Consider the following 22,084-nt stretch of genomic DNA (forward strand, 5'->3'; position numbering starts at 1 on the left):
CCAGAAGATCTCAGCGGGGCTGCTCACCTGGATAATAATAATCATAATAATATAATAATGGCATTTATTAAGCGCTTACTATGTGCCAAGCACTGTTCTCTGTCTCCCCCTTTTTGACTGTGAGCCCACTGCTGGGTAGGGACTGTCTCTATATGTTGCCAACTTGGACTTCCCAAGCGCTTAGTACAGTGCTCTGCGCACAGTAAGCGCTCAATAAATACGATTGATGATGATGATGATGATGTTGTAAGCGCTGGGGAGGTTACAAGGCGATCAGGTTGTCCCACGGGGGGCCTCACAGTCATCCCCATTTTACAGATGAGGTCACTGAGGCCCAGAGAAGTGCAGTGACTTGTCCAAAGTCACCCAGCTTGACAATTGGCAGAGCCGGGATACGAACCCATGACCCCTGACTCCAAAGCCCGGGCTCTTTCCACTGAGCCACGCTGGGGTGGATACAAGGTGATCAGGTTGTCCCATGGGGGGCTCACGGTCTTATCCCCATTTTCCAGATGAGAGAACTGAGGCACAGAGAAGTTAAGTGACTTGCCCAAAGTCACACAGCTGACACCCGCCCACGTGTTTTGTTTTGCTGTCCGTCTCCCCCTTCTAGACTGTGAGCCCATTGTTGGGTAGGGACCTTCACTATGTGTTGCCAGCTTGTACTTCCCAAGCACTTAGTACAGTGCTGTGCACATAGTAAGCGCTCAATAAATAAAAAGGGGGTGGAGTCGGGATTTGAACCCATAACCTCTGACTCCAAAGCCCGGGCTCTTTCCACTGAGCCACGCTGCTTCTCTAATTAAGCTCCTTGTGGGCAGGGAAAGTGTCTGCTCTGTTGTCCTCTCCCAAGCGCTTAGTCCAGTGCTCTGCACACAGTAAGCGCTCAATAAAGACGACTGACCTTGGGTGAAAAGCAGTGTGGCTCAGTGGAAAGAGCACGGGCTTGGGCGTCAGAGGTCATGGGTTCTAATCCTGGCTCCGCCCCTTGTCAGCCGGGTGACTTTGGGCAAGTCAAGCGTGGCTCAGTGGAAAGAGCCCGGGCTTTAGAGTCAGAGGTCATGGGTTCAAATCCCAGCTCCGCCATTTGTCAGCTGTGTGACTTTGGGCAAGTCACTTAACTTCTCTGTGCCTCGGTTCCCTCATCTGTAAAATGGGAATTAAAACTGTGAGCCCCCCTTGGGACAACCTGATCACCTTGTAACCTCCCCAGTGCTTAGAACAGTGCTTTGCACATAGTAAGCGCTCAATAAATGCCATTATTATTATTATTATTATTATTCCCTGGGCCTCAGTAACCTCATCTGTAAAAAGGGGATGAAGACTGTGAGCCTCACGTGGGACAATGTGGTGACCTTGTACCCCCCCCAGCACTTAGAACAGTGCTTTTCACGTAGTAAGCACGTAACAAATACCATTGTTATCATAATAATAATAATAATGGTATTTATTAAGCGCTTCCTATGTGCAAAGCACTGTTCTAAGCGCTGGGGAGGTTACAAGGTGATCAGGTTGTCCCGCAGTTGGGCTCACAGTCTTCATCCTCATTTTCCAGGTGAGGGAACTGAGGCCCAGAGAAGTGAAGTGACTTGCCCAAAGTCACCCAGCATCACAGCGCAGGAATGACAGTGCGGGCGCTAGGCCGTCAATCGTATTGACGGTGCTTGGCACATAGTAAGCGCTTAACGAATACCATCGTTATTACTATCATTATTAAATTGAGCGCTTACTAAGCGCTTGGGAAAGGATAGTTTGAGCGCCGTAGTGTGGGCAGGAGAGCCCTTTCCCAGCCACCCTGGTCGATCCCTCAGCTTCCCAAACAGCCCGGCCTTCCCGATCCCAAATTCCCTCTGACGCCGGGGTTGGCAACGGGAGGCATCACCCATCCCGCCCTGGGCGCTTCTGTGCCAACCTCCCCACTCCAGATGCCCGCCCTCCTCGCCCGCCTGAGGTACCAGATAGTCGAGAAAGGAGTCCTCCCGGGTAAGGAGCCTGGCAGAGCCGGGAGCTGAGCCCTTTTTATTTGATGGCATTTATTAAGCGCTTACTATGTGCCAAGCACTGTTCTAAGTGCTGGGGAGGTTACAATAATAATAATAATAATGATGGCATTTGTTAAGCGCTTACTATGTGCCAAGCACTGTTCTAAGCGCTGGGGAGGTTACAATAATAATGATAATAATGATGATGGCATTTATTAAGCGCTTACTATGTGCCAAGCACTGTTCTAAGCGCTGGAGAGGTTACAATAATAATAATAATAATAATAATAATAATAATGATGGCATTTGTTAAGCGCTTACTATGTGCCAAGCACTGTTCTAAGCGCTGGGGAGGTTACAATAATAATAATAATAATGATGATGGCATTTATTAAGCGCTTACTATGTGCCAAGCACTGTTCTAAGCACTGGGGAGGTTACAATAATAATAATAATAATTGTGGCATTTATTAAGCACTTACTATGTGCAAAGCACTGTTCTAAGCACTGGGGAGGTGACAATAATAATAGTAATGATGATGGCATTTGTTAAGCGCTTACTATGTGCAAAGCACTGTTCTAAGCGCTGGGGAGGTGACAATAATAATAATAATAATAATAATGGCATTTATTAAGCGCTTGCTATGTGCAAAGCACTGTTCTAAACGCTGGGGAGGTGACAATAATAATAATAATAGTAATGATGATGGCATTTGTTAAGCACTTACTATGTGCCAAGCACTGTTCTAAGCGCTGGGGTGGTTACAATAATAATAATAATGATGGCATTTATTAAGTGCTTACTATGTGCAAAGCACTGTTCTAAGCGCTGGGGAGGTGACAATAATGATAATAGTAATGATGATGGCATTTGTTAAGCGCTTACTATGTGCAAAGCACTGTTCTAAGCACTGGGGAGGTTACAATAATAATAATAATAACAATGGCATTTATTAAGCACTTACTATGTGCCAAGGACTGTTCTAAGCGCTGGGGAGGTTACAATAATGATAATAATAATGATGGCATTTGTTAAGCGCTTACTATGTGCCAAGCACTGTTCTAAGCACTGGGGAGGTTATAATAATAATAATAATGATGGCATTTATTAAGCGCTTACTATGTGCAAAGCACTGTTCTAAGCGCTGGGGAGGTGACAGTAATAATAATAATAGTAATGATGATGGCATTTGTTAAGCGCTTACTATGTGCAAAGCACTGTTCTAAGCGCTGGGGGGATACAAGGTGATCAGGTTGTCCCACGGGGGGCTCACAGTTTTAACCGCCATTTTACAAATGCTGTAACTGAGGCTCAGAGAAGTTAAGTGACTTGCCTAAGGCCACACAGCAGACATGTGGTGGAGCTGGGATTCGAACCCATGACCTCTGACTCCAAAGCCCGGGCTCTTTCCACTGAGCCACGCTGCTTCTCACGGTGGGGGGGGGGGCCTCCCATTCTTCATCCCCATTTTCCAGATGAGGGACCTGAGGCCCAGAGAAGTGAAGTGACTTGCCCCGAGTCACCCAGCTGGCAAGCGGCGGAGCCGGGATTCGAACCCATGACCTCGGACTCCAAAGCCCGGGCTCTTTCCACCGAGCCCCGCTGCTTCTCCTTTTCCCCTCCCTCCTCCGCCCCAGCCCCCAGCTGCGGGTTTGGACCCTTGCCAAAATGGTTTCTGCGAAATGCTTAGAAACAGAGGGGAATTTCTGGTTGCCTTAGTCATTCTCTCGCTTTCGATTACGCCCAGAGGAGCCGAGATCTCGATCGCAAAATAACAGAATCGCAACTTCCGCGAAGGCGTCCCACCTACCCCCCCCCCCGGGGCCCCCCAGCACAGTCATTCACTCACTGAATCGCATTTATTGAGCGCTTATGGGAAGCAGCGTGGCTCAGTGGAAAGAGCCTGGGCTTTGGAGTCCGAGGTCATGGGTTCGAATCCCTGCCCTGCCAGTTGTCAGCTGTGGGACTCTGGGCTAATCACTTCACTCCCCAACTTGTTCTTCCCAAGCGCTTAGTGCAGTGCTCTGCTCACAGTAAGCGCTCAATAAATACGATTGATTGATTGATAAGAATAATAATAATGATGGCATTTATTAAGCGCGATTGATTCTCTGGGCCTCATCTGGAAAATGGGGATGAAGACTGTGAGCCCCACGTGGGACAACCTGATCACCTTGTAACCTCCCCAGCGCTTAGAACACATAGTAAGTGCTTAATAAATGCCATTATTATGATTATTACTATTACTGTGTGCAGAGCACTGTACTAAGCGCTTGGAAAGTACGATTTGGCAACAAGTAGAGATAATCCCTGCCCAACAACGGGCTCACAATCTAGAAACCATGTTGGCTCACAACTGTGGCATCCCTAAGGCGACAGAGAACCCTTTGGGGGTGTCCAGTGAGAGCTTGGGGGTCCCAGGTAGAGGATCAGAATTATCCTATCCAGATTTATCATCATCATCATCATCATCAATCATATTTATTGAGTGCTTACTATGTGCAGAGCACTGTACTAAGCGCTTGGGAAGTACAAATTGGCAACACATAGAGACAGTCCCTACCCGACAGTGGGCTCACAGTCTAAAAGGGGGAGATTTATCCAGAATTAGAAGAGGATCAGGATTAGAGAAGCAGCGTGGCTCAGTAGGAAAGAGCCCGGGCTTTGGAGTCAGAGGTCATGGGTTCAAATCCCGGCTCCGCCACTTTTCAGCTGTGTGACTTTGGGCAAGTTACTTAACTTCTCTGTGCCTCAGTTACTTAACTTCTCTGTGCCTCAGTTCCCTCATCTGTAAAATGGGGATTAAGACTGTGAGCCCCCCGTGGGACAATCTGATCACCCTGTAACCTCCCCAGGGCTTAGAACAGTGCTTTGCGCATAGTAAGCGCTTAATAAATACCATCATTATTATTATTATGGGTTCAAATCCTGGCTCCGCCACCTGTCCGCTGGGTGACTTTGGGCAAGTCACTTCACTTCTCTGGGCCTCAGTTCCCTCATCTGGAAAATGGGGATTAAGATTGTGAGCCCCCCTTGGGACAACCTGATCGCCTTGTATCCCCCCCAGCGCTTAGAACAATGCTTTGCTCATAGTAAGCGCTTAACAAATACCATCATTATTATTATTATCAGAAGCTCTACGGTCCTTGCTGGGGGTGGGTGGAAGAGCTCGGCTCTGGGAGCCCGGAGACCTGAGTTCTAGTCCTGAGGACTAAGACTGTGAGTCCCATGTGGGACAACCTTGTATCTGCCCCAGCACTTAGAACAGTGGTTGGCACATAGTAAGCGCTTAACAAATACCATTATTATTATTGTTATTATTAATAAGCTTGTCCTGAGCAGGGAACTTGCCTACCAACTGTTATACTGAACCCTCCCAAGCACTTAATACAGTGCCTTGCACACAGTAAGCACTTAAAAAAAAATGATGGCATTTGTTAAGTGCTTACTATGTACATATCTATTCTATTTATTTTATTTTGTTACATATCTATTCTATTTATTCTATTTATTTTATTTTGTTAGTATGTTTGGTTTTGTTCTCTGTCTCCCCCTTTTAGACTGTGAGCCCACTGTTGGGTAGGGACTGTCTCTATAGGTTGCCAATTTGTATTTCCCAAGCGCTTAGTACAGTGCTCTGCACATAGTAAGCGCTCAATAAATACGATTGATGATGATGATGATGCAAAGCACTGTTGTAAGCACTGGGGAGGATACAAGGTGATCAGGCTGTCCCACGTGGGGCTCACAGTCTTCATCCCCGTTTTCCAGATGAGGTCACTGAGGCCCAGAGAAGTGAAGCGACTTACCCAAAGTCACACAGCAGACAATTGGCGGAGCCGGGATTTGAACCCATGACCTCTGCCTCCCAAGCCCGGGCCCTTTCCACTGAGCCACGCTGCTTAAATACTACGATTGGATTGGTTGATAGTAATATTTATGAAGCACGTACTGAGCGCAGAGCGTTGATTGTACTAAGAGTGGGGAAAGAGTAGATGGGTGGGAATTAGACACGGACCCTGTCCCTCTAGGGGCTCATAACCTCTGTCAGTCAATCAGGGCTATTTATTGAGCGCTTAGCACGTTGTGTGCTAAGCATTTGGGAGAGTCCAGTCCAGCAGAGGTGATGGGCAGGGACCCACAAGGAGATGGGAATTAAAATAAAATACGGCTGGGACCTACACGCTGTGGGGCCGAGAGGGCCTTGAATTCCCCATCCTTCCGCAACCCACCCTAAAAAGCCAAATGCCTAGGTCATTCATTCATTCAATCGTATTTATAATAATAATAATAATCATGGCATTTGTTAAGCGCTTACTACGTGCAAAGCACTGTTCTAAGCGCTGGGGGGGATACAGTGCGATCAAGTTGCCCCACGTAGGGCTCACAGTCTTAATCCCCATTTTTACAGATGGGGTCATTGAGGCTCAGAGAAGTTAAGTGATTTGCCCAAGGTCACACAGCAGACTTGTGGTGGAGGCGGGATACGAACCCACGCCCTCTGCCTCCAAAGGCCAGGCTTTTTATTGAGCGCTTACTCTGCGCAGAGCGCCGGACAAAAGCTTAGGTCGTGGGTTCAAATTCCGGCTCCGCCTCTTGTCAGCTGTATGACTTTAGGCAAGTCACTCTTGCTCTGCACATAGTAAGCGCTCAATAAATGCGATTGATGATTGATGACTTCACTTCTCCGGGCCTCAGTTACCTCATCTGTAAAATGGGGATTAAGATTGCGAGCCCCATGTGGGACAACTTGATCACCTTGTCCCTGCCCCAGCGCTTGGGACAGTGCTTGGTACTGAGTAAGCGCTTAACGAATACCATCGTTATTATTGGGAATAATTCTATTCAGTGGCTCTGACGTACACAGATGCAATTTTTACATGTGCACTTTTCTCCCTCTCCTTTTTATTTTTAAAGGAAACCAAGTCACGGGCGCAAAGTTACCTTGCCTCGACAAAGCTGGTCTCGAAAAACTCAGATTAAGGTAAGCCCGGAATTTGCATCGCACTCTAGCTAAGTCGTGAGAAGATGTCCGGTTGAATTAGAGGGAGGAGGAGGATGAGGAGGAAGAGTGTTGTGGGTGGGGAATGTGTCTACCAACTCTGTTGTAGCGGGCTCTCCCAAGTGCTCAGTACTCAGTAATTCATTTATATTGAGCGCTTACTTTGTGCAGAACTCTACTAAGCACTTGGGAGGGTATAATACAATAATAATCCTCCCCCTCTCCACCCCCCCGCCTTACCTCCTTCCCTTCCCCACAGCACCTGTATATATGTATATATGATTGTACGTATTTATTACTCTATTTTACTTGTACATATCTATTCTATTTATTTTATTTTGTTAATATGTTTTGTTGTCTGTCTCCCCCTTCTAGACTGTGAGCCCACTGTTGGGTAGGGACCGTCTCCCTGTGTTGCCAACTTGGACTTCCCAAGCGCTTAGTCCAGTGCTCTGCACACAGTAAGCGCTCAGTAAATACGATTGATTGATTGATTAATAAATAAGCACATTCCCTGCCCACAACGAGTTTACGGTCTAAAGGGGAAGAGAGACATTAATAGAAATAAGTGACAAATAGCGACATTAAGTGGTGTGGGGCTGGGAGGAGGGATGAATAATAATAATAATGATGGCATTATTAAGCACTTCCTATTCATTCATTGTCGTATTTATTGAGCGCTTACTGTGTGCAGAGCACTGTACTAAGCTCTTGGGAAGTACAGTTCATTCAATCGTATTTATTGAGCGCTTACAGTGTGCAGAGCACTGTACTAAGCACTTGGGAAGTACAAGTTGGCAACGTATAGAGATGGTCCCTACCCAACAACGGGCTCCCAGTCTAGAGATTTGCAAAGCACTGTTCTAAGCGCTGGGAAGGTTACAAGGTGATCAGGTTGTCCCACGGGGGGCTCACAGTCTTCATCCCCGTTTTACAGATGAGGTAACTGAGGCCCAGAGAAGTTAAGTGACTTGTCCAAAATCACACAGCTGACAGTTGGCGGAGCTGGGATTTGAACCCCTGACCTCTGACTCCAGAGCCTGGGCTCTTTCCACTGAGCCACGCTGCTTCCCTATGAATAAAAGGAGCAAGTCAGGGCAACGACGCAGTCAGGGAAGGCCCCTTGGAGGAGGTGGGTCTTCAGTCGGGTTTGAAGGTTGTACATATTTATTATGGTTGTACATATTTATTACCCTATTTATTTATTTATTTATTTATTTATTTTACTTGTACATTTCTATCCTATTTATTTTATTTTGTTGGTATGTTTGGTTCTGTTCTCTGTCTCCCCCTTTTAGACTGTGAGCCCACTGTTGGGTAGGGACTGTCTCTATGTGTTGCCAATTTGTACTTCCCAAGCGCTTAGTACAGTGCTCTGCACATAGTAAGCGCTCAATAAATACGATTGATTGATTGATTGATTGATTGAAGGGGGTAGGAAAGCGATCCTCTGTGGGCTATGACGAGGGGGGACCGTTTCAGGCCAGAGGGAAGACGTGGGCGAGAGGTCCAGAGACAGTGAGAAGGTGAAGACGTGAAGAAGAGGAGGAGGGGAAAAAAGAAGAGAGTAAGGGAAAAGGGGGTGGAGGAGGGAGTGCTGTAGAGAACGCCCAAAGGCAGTGTCCTAGAGAACAGCCCAAGGGAGACATTAGTGACGTTGGGCAAGTCGCTTCACTTCTCTGCGCCTCAGTGACCTCATCTGTAAAATGAGGGTGAAGACCGTGAGCCCCCCGTGGGACAACCTGATCACCTTGTATCCCCCCACAGCGCTTAGAACGGTGCTTGGCGCATCGTAAGCGCTTAATAAATGCTATCATTCATTCAATCATATTTATTGAGCGCTTACTGTGTGCAGAGCACTGTGCTAAGCGCTTGGGAAGGCAACATAGAGAGATGGTCCCTACCCAACAACGGGCTCACAGTCTAGAAGGGGGAGACAGACAACAAAACAAAACATGTTGGACAGGTGTCAAGTCATCAGAATAAATAGAAGAAAAGCTAGAAGAACATCATTGACAAAATAAATAGTAACTATGTACAAGTAAACTAAATAGAGTAATAAATCTGTACAAACCTATATATCATTATTAGCAGGAGGATGGTAAGGGGAGGGGAGGCTGGGGGCGTTGGGGTCGGTGGTTGGGCAGAGGAGGAAGTTGGTAGCCCCTAAAAGGAAGTTTCTGAAGGTTTATAAATACTCTACTTTGTTTAAGTTACCATGGAGATGTTGAGTGCTTAAGAAAAGGCCTTTCTTTGCAGGTAAGATTTTATCTACCTCCCCCAGACCACCCGACATCTGGTTTGGGGCAAAATGAATACAGCACCGGAAGGGCACCGGTTCATCGGTGATATTTACTTAGCACTTGCTGTGTGTAGAGCCCGTACTTAATAATAATGATGATGGCATTTATTAAGCCATTTATTAAGACCTCTCTTCCTCCCTTCAAGGCCCTACTGAGAGCTCACCTCCTCCAGGAGGCCTTCCCCGACTGAGCCCCCTCCCTCTCCCCCTTGTTCCCCTCTCCATCCCCACCGTCTTTCCTCCTTCCCTTCCCCACAGCACCTGTATATATGTTTGTACGTATTTATTACTCTATTTATTTATTTATTTTACTTGTGCATATCTATTCCATTTATTTTATTTTGTTAATATGTTTGGTTTTGTTGTCTGTCTCCCCCTTCTAGACTGTGAGCCCACTGTTGGGTAGGGACAGTCTCTATATGTTGCCAACTTGTACTTCCCAAGTGCTTAGTACAGTGCTCTGCACACAGTAAGGGCTCAATAAATACGATTGATTGATTAAGCACTTACTATGTGCAAGGTACTGTTCTAAGCACTGGGGAGGCTATCGGGTGATCAGGTTGTCCCACGGGGGGCTCACAGTCTCAATCCCCATTCTTCAGATGAGGTAACTGAGGCACTGAGAAGTTAAGTGATTTGCCCAGTCACACAGCTGACAGTTGGCAGAACTGGGATTTGAACCCATGACCTCTGACTCCAAAGCCCGGGCTCTTTCCACTGAGTACTTGTCAGTTGTATTTATTGAACTCTTACTGTGTGCAGAACACTGTCCTAGGGAGAGGACAATACAACATTAAACAGGCGCAGTCCCTGCCCACAAGGAGCTGACAATCTAGTCCATGGGAGACAAAACATTAATAATAATGATGGCATTTGTTAAGCGCTTACTATGTGCAAAGCACTGTTCTAAGCACTGGGGCGGATACAGGGTGATCAGGCTGTCCCACGGGGGGCTCACAGTCTTAATCCCCATTTTACAGATGAGGTCACTGAGGCTCAGAGAAGTGAAGTGACTTGCCCGAGGTCCCACAGCAGACATGTGGCGGGGCTGGGATTCGAACCCGTGACCTCTGACTCCCAAGCCCGGGTTCTTTCCACTGAGCCACGCTGCTTCTCTAATGCAATATTTTCTAATATAATATTCTTCTAATAGAAATAAATAAATGGCAGATTTGGACTTAAGTGGTGTAGGACTGACGTGGGGGGAGGAAAAAAGGAGCAAAGCAGGGTGACTCAGAGAGGGGAGGAAGAAGAGGCCTTCCCTGACTGGGCCCTCCTTGCTCCCTTAGCGTGGCTCAGCAGGAAAGAGCCCGGGCTTTGGAGCCAGAGGTCATGGGTTCAAATCCCGGCTCCGCCAACTGTCAGCTGGGTGACTTTGGGCAAGTCACTTCTCTGGGCCCCAGTTCCCTCATCTTCAAAATGGGGATGAAGACTGTGAGCCCCCCGTGGGACAACCCGATCACCTTGTAACCTCCCCAGCGCTTAGAACGGTGCTTTGCGCATAGTATGCGCTTAATAAATGCCATTATTATTATTATTATTACTGAACGCTCAGTAGATACCACTGACTGATCGGCCCAGCCCTGCCTGGCTCTGAGCCTGCAGAGCCGACTGTTGGGTAGGGACTGTCTCTATATGTTGCCAACTTGTACGTCCCAAGCGCTTAGTCCAGTGCTCTGCCCACAGTAAGCGCTCAATAAATACGATTGATGATGATTGCGAAAGTGTCCGGAGGACAGAGAGACGGAGAAGGAGTCTGTGAGCGTGTGAGGGAGTGTGGGGGATGCTTGCACTCTTTCCCGGCACGCAGGAAGGGCGTGGGCCAGAAATCTCCAGGGACCCCCCCCCCCCACTTCTTCTTTTCTCCTCCATTTAATAACGCTCCATTTAAGCATTTACTATGTACCAAGCGCTGTTCTAAACGCTGGGGTAGATACAGGTAATCAGGTTGTCCCGCACTCACAGTCTTAATCCCCATTTTACAGATGAGGAAACCGAGGCCCGGAGAAGGGAAGTCCCCAAGAGGTCTTCCCCGACTATTCCTCTTAATAATGATGGTGTTGGTTAAGCGCTTACTACGTGCCAAGCACTGTACTCTTCTCCCACGCCCTTCTGCGTCACGCGGACTCGCTCGCTTTGTTCTTCCCCTGTGCCAGCCTCACAGCACTTTTGTCCTTGACTGACAGGCAGAGCCTGTCGAGAACATTTTTGTTAGTGGATAGCGGTGTAGGAATTCAGAAAGCAGACTACACTGCTGTAGAAATGTGTGAAGAATTTGCATTACCTTATGTGGTAAGTAATTTTAAAAATTATCATGCATAGTGCTAGCTGTACTTCTAAAGAGTTTCCCAGCATGAGTCTGTACCCTTTTCCAAGTGCCCAAACACCTGTATATATGTTTGTACATATTTATTACTCTATTTATTTATTTATTTATTTATTTATTTTATTTGTGCATATCTATTCTATTTATTTTATTTTGTTAGTATGTTTGATTTTGTTCTCTGTCTCCCCCTTTAAGACTGTGAGCCCACTGTAGGGTAGGGACTGTCTCTATATGTTGCCAATTTGTACTTCCCAAGCGCTTAGTACAGTGCTGTGCACATAGTAAGCGCTCAATAAATACGATTGATGATGGTGATGATATTCATGTCTGTCTCCTCCCCTGTAGACCGTCAGCTCGTTGTGGGCAGGGAATATGTCTGTTTATTGTTGTATTGTCCTCTCCCAAGCGCTTAGTACAGTGCTCTGCACGCAGTAAGCGCTCGATAAAGACGATTGGCTGAATAAATGAAGTGACCTGTCCAAACACAGCAGACATACGGCGGAGGCAGGATTAGAACCCAGGTCCTTCGGGCTCCCAGGCGCGGGCTTTATCCACTAATAATAATGTTGGTATTTGTTAAGAGCTTACTACGGGCCAAGCACTGTTCTAAGCACCAGGGGGGATACGAGGTAATCAAGGATGTCCCAAGTGGGGCTCACAGTCTTCATCCCCATTTTACAGATGAGAGAACTAAGGCCTGGTACATATTTACTATTCTATTAGACTGTGAGCCCACTGTTGGGTAGGGACCGTCTCTATATGTTGCCAACTTGTACTTCCCAAGCACTTAGTACAGTGCTCTGCACACAGTAAGCGCTCAATAAATACGATTGATTGATTGATTTTGTCAGTGATGTGCTTCTAGCTTTACTTCTATTTATTCTGATGACTTGACACCTGACCACATATTTTGTTTTGTTGTCTGTGTCCCCCTTCTAGACTGTAAGCCTGTTGTTGGGTAGGGACTGTCTCTATATGTTGCCAACTTGTACCTCCAAAGCGCTTAGTACAGTGCTCTTCACACAGTAAGCGCCCAATAAATATGATTGAATGAATGAATGAGGCCCAGAGAATAGTAATAATGGCATTTATTAAGCGCTTACTATGTGCAAAGCACTGTTCTAAGCGCTGGGGAGTTCACAAGGTGATCAGGTTGTCCCACGGGGGGCTCCCAGTCTTCATCCCCATTTTCCAGATGAGGTCACTGAGGCCCAGTGAAGTGATTTGCCCATAGTCACCCGGCTGACAAGTGGCGGAGCTGGGATTTGAACCCATGGCCTCTGACTCCAAAGCCCGGGCTCTTTCCACTGAGCCACGCTGCTTCCCGTTTCCCGCCCTGAACGAACACACACGTGCACGCAAGCAGGAGGGGGTGAACCCAGAGGTTGGATTTTCCCGGTGAAGGCAAATCGGCCCGGTGGGAAGAGCCCGGGCCTGGGTTCGGATCCCGGTTCTGCCTCTTGGGGAAGTCCTTTGACTTCTCTCGCCCAGAAGCGGCGTGGCCTAGTGGAAAGAGCCTGGCCTTGGGAACAGTAAAATAACTAGAGGAATAAATCTGTACAAACGTATATCCAGGTGCTGTGGGGAGGGGAAGGAGGTAGGGCCGGGGGGGATGGGGAGGAGGAGAGGAAAAAGGGGGCTCATTCATTCATTCAATCGTATTTATTGAGCGCTTACTGTGTGCAGAGCACTGTACTGAGCACTTGCGAAGTACAAGTTGGCAACATAGAGAGACGGTCCCGACCCAACAGCGGGCTCACAGTCTAAAAGAACAGTGCCTGGCACGTAGTAAGCGCTTAACAGACACCACAATCATCATCATTATTATTATCATTATTATTACCAGGAACCAGTCTAGAAGACTGTGTGGGAAGGCCTCCTGGAGGAGGTGAGCTCTCAGTAGGGCTTTGAAGGGAGGAAGAGTGGCGGATGTGCGGAGGGAGGGCATTCTGGGCCAGGGGGTGTCGCCCCCTCCCCCCCCCCGCCCCAGCTACGTAGTAGGCGCTTAACAAATACCACAGTTATTATTAGCAATATTAAACACCGAGACTGGGGTCCCAAGGTTTTCTGGCGGGTGTCTGGTGGTTCTGGGATGGGGGAGTCGCAGTCTCTGAGGAAATCATGTGTCTATCAGTACATATATATTTCTCTATTTTACCAATGATGTATATATTTATATATACATGTATATATTTTATATATGTATATATATGTAAAATATTTATATATTTTATATATATATAAAATTCTGTTAATCTCTTTTGATGCTATTGATGCCTGTCTACTTGTTTTGTTGTCTGTCTTCCCCCTTCAAGACTGTGAGCCTGTTGTTGGGGAGGGGTTGGCTCCATCTGTTGCCGAATTGTACTTTCCAAGCGCTTAGTACAGTGCTCTACACGCAGTGAGCACCTCATAATAATAATAATAATAATGGCACTTATTAAGCGCTTATTATGTGCATAGCACTGTTCTAAGTGCTGGGGAGGTTACGAGGTGATCAGGTTGTCCCATCGGGGCTCCCAGTCTTCATCCCCATTTTACAGATGAGGCCCAGAGAATCAATCAATCAATCAGTCGTATTTATTGAGCGCTTACTATGTGCAGAGCACTGTACTAAGCACTTGGGAAGTACAAATTGGCAACACATAGAGACAGTCCCTACCCAACAGTGGGCTCACAGTCTAAAAGGGGGAGACAGAGAACAGAACCAAACATACCAACAAAATAAAATAAATAGGATAGAAATGTACAAGTAAAATAAATAAATAAATAAATAGAGTAATAAATATGTACAACCATATATACATATATACAGGTGCTGTGGGGAAGGGAAGGAGGTAAGATGGGGGGATGGAGAGGGGGACAAGGGGGAGAGGAAGGAAGGGGCTCAGTCTGGGAAGGCCTCCTGGAGGAGGTGAGCTCTCAGCAGGGCCTTGAAGGGAGGAAGAGAGCTAGCTTGGCGGGTGGGCAGAGGGATTGGGGGCATTCCAGGCCCGGGGGAGGACGTGGGCCGGGGGTCGACGGCGGGACGGGCGAGAACGAGGTACAGTGAGGGGATTAGCAGCAGAGGAGCGGAGGGTGCGGACTGGGCTGGAGAAGGAGAGAAGGGGAGAGAAGTGAAGTGACTTGCCCAAAGTCACACAGCTGACAAGCGGCGGAGCCGGGATTTAAACCCATCACCTCTGACTCCAAAGTCCGTGCTGTTTCCATTGAGCCACGCTCATTCTCTGTAAATAAATACGATCATAAATACGATCGAATGAAAATCGCATGTAAAGCAAATCGTGACGATGGTGGTGCGTCACCCTGAGTTCCTCCCTTTATTCATAGAGAAGCAGCGTGGCTCAGTGGAAAGAGCCCAGGCTTTGGCGTCAGAGGTCATCGGTTCAAATCCCGGCTCCGCCAACTGTCAGCTGTGTGACTTTGGGCAAGTCACTTAACTTCTCTGTGCCTCAGTTCCCTCATCTGTAAAATGGGGATTAAAACTGTGAGCCCCCCATGGGGCAACCTGATCACCTTGTAACCTCCCCGGTGCTTAGAACAGTGCTTTGCACATAGTAAGCGCTTAACAAATCCCATCATTATTATTATTATTATCCCTTCCCCACAGCACCTGTATATATGTATATATGTTTGTACATATTTATTACTCTATTTTACTTGTACATATCTATTCTATTTATTTTATTTTGTTAGTATGTTTGGTTTTGTTCTCTGTCTCCCCCTTTTAGACTGTGAACCCACTGTTGGGTAGGGACCGTCTCTATATGTTGCCAACTTGTACTTCCCAAGTGCTTAGTACGGTGCTCTGCACACAGTAAGCGCTCAATAAATACGATTGATTAATTGATTGATTGTTCCCCCCCTCCAAGCCCTCATTATCCCTCGTTTTCTTAACATCCCTGTCTGTCTCCCCGTCTAGACCCTCAGCTGGTTGTGGGTCGGGACTGTGTCCGTTCTGTTGTGCAGTTGGACTCTCCCAAGGGCTCAGTCCAGTGCCGTGCACACAAGAAGCGCTCAGTAAATACGATAACCAACTGTACTAAGCGCTTGGGAAGTCCAAGTTGGCAACATTAAGAGACAGTCCCTACCCAACAGTGGGCTCACAGTCTAAAAGGGGGAGGCAGAGAACAAAGCCAAACATACTAACCAAATAAAATAAATAGAATAGATATGTACAAGTAAAATAAATAAATAGAGTAATAAATATGTACTGGTGGAGGACGGAAAACTCCCCAGATGCCACCCTGAAAGGCGGCATCTTTGGGAGGCCTAATATTTTATTCACGTCCCCCTCTCCATCCCCCCCGCCTTACCTCCTTCCCCTCCCCACAGCACCTGTATATATGTTTGTCCGTATTTATTACTCTATTTTATTTGTACATATTTATTCTGTTTATTTTATTTGGTTAATATGTCTTGTTTTGTTGTCCACCTCCCGCTCTGCTCCCTAAAAATGGCCCTATCACGTAAGATTTAGAGCACCGGTCTTATCAATCAGGGGTCGTGAGTTCGTATCTCACTAGGGCCTTCTGTCTTCTAGACCGTGAGCCCGCCGTTGGGTAGGGACCGTCTCTCTACGTTGCCGACTTGGACTTCCCAAGCGCTTAGTCCAGTGCTCGGCACACAGTAAGCGCTCAATAAATACAATTGGATGAACGAATTTATGACCTGACTGACCTTTGGTTTCTGCTCCCCAGCTCCCGGGACGAGCAGCAGCAGCTGCTGAGCTGCATCCGGGACCTCTCCCTGCCGAACCCCGTGGACAAAATGAAGGTTTGTGTGTGTGTGTGTGTGAACCCCGAAACGGACTGGGTGTTTGGATTGTTTGGTGACTTCTCTGGGCCTCAGTGACCTCATCTGTAAAATGGGGATGAAGACTGTGAGCCCCCCCGTGGGGCAACCTGATCACCTTGTAACCTCCCCAGCGCTTAGAACAGTGCTTGGCACATACTAAGCGCTTAATAAATGCCGTCATTATTAGTAGTAGTAGTATCTGGTATGAGAAGCAGCGTGGTTCAGCGCTTAGAACAGTGCATGGCACGTAGTAAGCGCTTAAATACCAACATTATTATTATTATAATGGACTCACCGTCTAAAATGGAGGGAGTAGGATTGGGTCCCCATTTTAAAGATGAGGGAACTGAGGCCCAGAGAAGTGAAGCAACTTGCCCAAAGTCTCTCAGCAGGCATATTTGCTGGAATGCCCTGGAATGCCCTCCCTCTGCCCCTCCGCCAAGCTAGCTCTCTTCCTCCCTTCAAGGCCCTGCTGAGAGCTCACCTCCTCCAGGAGGCCTTCCCAGACTGAGCCCCTTCCCTCCTTTCCCCCTCGTCCCCCTCTCCATCCCCCCATCTTACCTCCTTCCCTTCCCCACAGCACCTATATATACGTATATATGGTTGTACATATTTATTACTCTATTTATTTATTTATTTATCTATTTTACTTGTTCATTTCTATCCTATTTATTTTATTTTGTTGGTGTGTTTGGTTCTGTTCTCTGTCTCCCCCTTTTAGACTGTGAGCCCACTGTTGGGTAGGGACTGTCTCTATGTGTTGCCAATTTGTACTTCCCAAGTGCTTAGTACAGTGCTCTGCACATAGTAAGCGCTCAATAAATACGATTGATTGATATTTACTATTCAATTTATTTTGTTAATGATGTGCATTTAGCTTTGATTCTATTTGTTCTGACGACTTGACACCCATCCACCTGTTTTGTTTTGTTGTCTGTGTCCCCCTTCGAGACCGTGTGCCCGTTGTCGGGTAGGGACCGTCTCTAGATGTTGCCGACTTGTACTTTCCAAGCGCAGTGATTGGAACCCACGACCTTTGACTCCCAAGCCAATAATGTTGGTATTTGTTACGTGCTTACTACGTGCCATGCACCGGGCTCTTCAATGATGATAATAGCAATAATAATAATAATCATCATCATCATCATCAATCGTATTTATTGAGCGCTTACTGTGTGCAGAGCACTGTACTAAGCGCTTGGGAAGTACAAATTGGCAACATATAGAGACAGTCCCTACCCAACAGTGGGCTCACAGTCAGCGTGGCTCAGTGGAAAGAGCATGGGCTTTGGAGTCAGAGGTCATGGGTTCGAATCCCGGCTCCGCCACATGCCTACTGTGTGACCTTGGGCAAGTGCCATCATTATTATTTATTATTTATACATACAGGTGGTGGAGTCCTTTTTAAAAAAAAATTGGTGTTTATTAAGTGCTTACTACGTGTCAAGCACTGCACTAAGCGCCGGGGTAGATATGAGATAATCAGGTCAGACACAGTCCTTGTCCCACTGTTGGGTAGGGACCGTCTCTACATGTTGCCAACTTGTACTTCCCAAGCGCTTAGTACAGTGCTCTGCACACAGTAAGCGCTCAATAAACACGATTGAGCACTTGTTAAGCGCTTGCTAATTGCGAAACACTGTTCTAAGCGCCGGGGAGGCTACAAGGTGATCAGGTTGTCCCACTTGGGGCTCACCGTCAATCCCCATTTTCCAGATGAGGGGACTGAGGCCCAGAGAAGTGAAGCGACTTGCCCAGTGTCACACAGCTGACAGTTGGCGGAGCCGGGATTTGAACCCACGACCACTGACTCCAAAGCCCCGGCTCTTTCCACTGAGCCACGCTGCTTCTCTGTGTATGTCCGGATGATCCCGTTAGCACCAACCAGTCCTTGCTTTCTGGCCTTAGAGTCTTTTGCCTTGCGCGGTCGAGTCGTTTCCGACCCGTGGCGACACCACGGACGCATCTCTCCCTCCATCCGCGGTCGTTCTCATTGTGAATCCAGAGAGTTTTCTTGGGAAAAATACGGAATCCTCCTTCCTCACAGTAAACGGTTCTCCGTCCTCGACTCAATCCCGTTTCCCTGCTGCCCGGGACAGGGGACTTTGGACTTGTAGCAGTTGGCTTTCCTCTCGCTAGCCAAGCTCGGGATGGACTGGCCAGGCCTCAGCTTGACTCTCCCTCCCATAGCTGAGACTGGTGATCAATCAATCAATCGTATTTATTGAGCGCTTACTGTGTGCAGAGCACTGGACTAAGCGCTTGGGAAATCCAAGTTGGCAACGTAGAGAGACAGTCCCTACCCAACAGTGGGCTCACAGTTTAAAAGGGGGAGACAGAGAACAAAACCAAACATACTAACAAAATAAAATAAATAGAATAGATATGTACAAGTAAAATAAATAAATAGAGTAATAAATATGTACAAATATGTACTGGTAGAGGACGGAAAACTCCCCAAATGCCACACTGAAAGGCGGCATCTTTGGGAGGCCTAATATTTTATTCACTTCCCCCTCTCCATCATCATCATCATCAATCGTATTTATTGAGCGCTTACTGTGTGCAGAGCACTGTACTAAGCGCTTGGGAAGTACAAGTTGACAACATATAGAGACAGTCCCTACCCAACAGTGGGCTCACAGTCTCTCCACCCCCCCCGCCTTACCTCCGCCTTACCCCGCCTTATTGCCTTTCTGTTGTATGTATTTATTACTCTATTTATTTATTTAAAATAATAAATGTAAATAATAAATTCCCCCACCTTACCTCCTTCCCCTCCCCGCAGCACCTGTATATATGTTTGTCCATATTTATTACTCTATTTTATTTGTACATATTTATTCTGTTTATTTTATTTGGTTAATATGTCTTGTTTTGTTGTCCACCTCCCGCTCTGCTCCCTAAAAATGGCCCTATCGCGTAAGGTTTAAAGCACCGGTCTTGTCAATCAGGGGTCGCGAGTTCATATCTCACTAGGGCCTTCTGTCTTCTAGACCGTGAGCCCGCCGTTGGGTAGGGACCATCTCTCTACGTTGCCAACTTGGACTTCCCAAGCGCTTAGTACAGTGCTCTGCACACAGTTAGCGCTCAATAAATACGATTGAATGAATGAATTACACGATCCAGCCTTAAACCTTCTTAAGATATCAGTGCGACCAAGAGGAGTGAGGCCAAAAAGGGGGGTCTTTTCACCGCAGGGGACTTGTCACGGGGGAGGTAGTAGCACCTCTGTGTCTTTAAGGCATTATACAATTACCCCTTAAACAACCTTAAACATAATTTGTTTTATTGTCTATCTCCCCCTCCTAGACTGTGCGTCCGTTGTTGGTTAGGGGCCGTTTCTATATGTTGCCGATTTGTACTTCCCAAGCGCGTAGTCCACTGCTCCGCACACAGTAAGGGCTCAATAAATACGATTGAATGAACAAATTATTATTATTAATAATAATAATGGCATTTATTAAGCGCTTACTATGTGCTAAGCGCTGGGGAGGTTACAAGGTGATCAGGTTGTCCCACGGGGGGCTCACAGTCTTCATCCCCATTTTCCAGATGAGGGAACTGAGGCCCAGAGAAGTGAAGTGACTTGCCCAAAGTCACACAGCTGACAGTCGGCGGAGCCGGGATATTATTCCATTCAATCGTATTTATTGAGCGCTTACTGCGTGCAGAGCACTGGACTAAGCGCTTGGGAAGTCCAAGTTGGCAACATATAGAGACGGTCCCTACCCAACAGTGGGCTCACGGTCTAGAAGGGGAAGACAGAGAACAAAACAAAACATATTAACAAAATAAAATAAATGGAATAAATATGTTAAATTTGTAAGTACTAATAGTACTTGTTAAGTGCTTACTATGTGCCCAGCACTGTGCTAAGCACTGAGGTAGATACAAATGAATCAGGTTGGACACAGGCCCTCTCCCACGTGGGGCTCACGCTCTTCATTCCCATTTTACACATGTGGTAACTGAGGCCCAGAGAAGTGAAGCGAGTTCATTCAATTCATTCATTCAGTCGTATTTATTGAGCGCTTACTGTGTGCAGAGCACTGTACTAAGCGCTTGGGAAGTCCAAGTTGGCAACATATAGAGACGGTCCCGACCCAACAGTTGCCCAAGGTCACCCAGCAGACAGGTGGCGGAGCCAGGATTAGAACCCAAGTCCTCATGACTTCCAGGCCTGAGGTCTGTCCATTAAGCCACGCTGCCTCTCTAAGCGCTTGAGTATATTTGTACGTATTTATTACTCTATTTATTTTAATTTAAAAAAATAAAAAATAATGATGGCATTTGTTAAGCGCTTACTATGCAAAGCACTGTTCTAAGCACTGGGGAGGATACAGGGTGATCAGGCTGTCCCACGTGGGGCTCACAGTCTTTATCCCCATTTTACAGATGAGGGAACTGAGGCACAGAGAAGTGAAGTGCCTATTTATTTATTGTAAATAAATTTATTTATTTATTGCCTTTCTATTGTATGTGTTTATTACTCTATTTATTTATTTAAAATAATAAATTTAAATAATAAACAATAAATTTATTTATAATAAATAAATAAATTTATTGCATATTTATTGTACGTATTTATTACTCTATTTATCTTCCTTGTACATATCTATTCTATTTATTTTATTTTGTTAATATGTTTGGCTTTGTTCTCTGTCTCCCCCTTCTAGACTGTGAGCCCACTGTTGGGTAGGGACCGTCTCTAGATGTTGCCAACTTGGACTTCCGAAGCGCTTAGTACAGTGCTCTGCACACAGTCAGCGCTCAATAAATACGATTGAATGAGTGAAGTGACCTGCCCAAAGTCAGACAGCGGACAAGTGGCGGAGCCGGGATTAGAACCCATGACCTTTGACCCCCAAGCCCGGGCTCTTTCCACTAATGATGTGAAGATGGCTGTAATTCTGTTTATTCCGATGGTGTTGACACCTGTCTGCTTGTTTCGTTTTTGCGGTCTGTCTCCCCCTTCTAGACTGTGAGCCCGTTGTTGGGTAGGGACCATCTCTATATGTCGCCAACTTGGACTTCCCAAGCGCTCAGTACAGTGTTCTGCACACAGTAAGCGCTCAATAAATACGATTGAATGAATGAATGAATGTCAGCTCGTTGTGAGCAGAGAGTATGTCTGTTTTATTGTTGTATTGTCCTCTCCCAAGCGCTCAATCCAGTGCTCTGCACACAGTAAGCGCTCAATAAATACGATTGAATGAATGAATGAATGTCAGCTAATTGTGAGCAGGGAGTATGTCTGTTTATTGTTGTATTGTCCTCTCCCAAGCGCTCAGTCCGGTGCTCTGCTCACAGTAAGCGCTCAGTAAATAGGATCGAATGAATGAATCCCCACGCTGTTTCCGCAGGTGTTCAACGATCCTATTCACGGCCACTTCGATCTCCACCCCCTCCTCGTCCGCATCATCGACACGCCCCAGTTCCAGCGCCTCCGCTACATCAAGCAGCTGGGGGGCACCTACTACGTCTTCCCAGGAGCCTCCCACAACCGATTTGAACACTCCCTGGGGTAAGGGGGTCCCCCACACCACCTCCCCGGGGGCCTCCAAACCGAGCCGCCTCCTCTGTCCGTCCATTGAGGAGGACATCGTTGGCAGGGAACGTGGCTACCGACTCTGTTAATAATAATAATAATAATTAATAATGATGGTATTTG

At 46.8% G+C, this 22,084-nt stretch overlaps 1 protein-coding gene across 1 annotated transcript in view; it reads left to right on the plus strand.

Moving 5' to 3' along the window:
* The window catches only part of SAMHD1 (SAM and HD domain containing deoxynucleoside triphosphate triphosphohydrolase 1), a 71,708-nt gene that overhangs the window by 8,923 nt on the left and 40,701 nt on the right, over positions 1–22,084 (plus strand). The window contains exons 2-4 of the mRNA XM_038750237.1: positions 6,901–6,967; positions 16,314–16,389; positions 21,777–21,937. Of these exons, the coding sequence (XP_038606165.1) occupies positions 6,901–6,967; positions 16,314–16,389; positions 21,777–21,937 (304 nt within the window). The remainder of the gene's footprint in view (positions 1–6,900; positions 6,968–16,313; positions 16,390–21,776; positions 21,938–22,084) is intronic.

Source organism: Tachyglossus aculeatus, chromosome 8, assembly GCF_015852505.1.
Source record: "Tachyglossus aculeatus isolate mTacAcu1 chromosome 8, mTacAcu1.pri, whole genome shotgun sequence".
Lineage (NCBI taxonomy): Eukaryota > Metazoa > Chordata > Mammalia > Monotremata > Tachyglossidae > Tachyglossus > Tachyglossus aculeatus.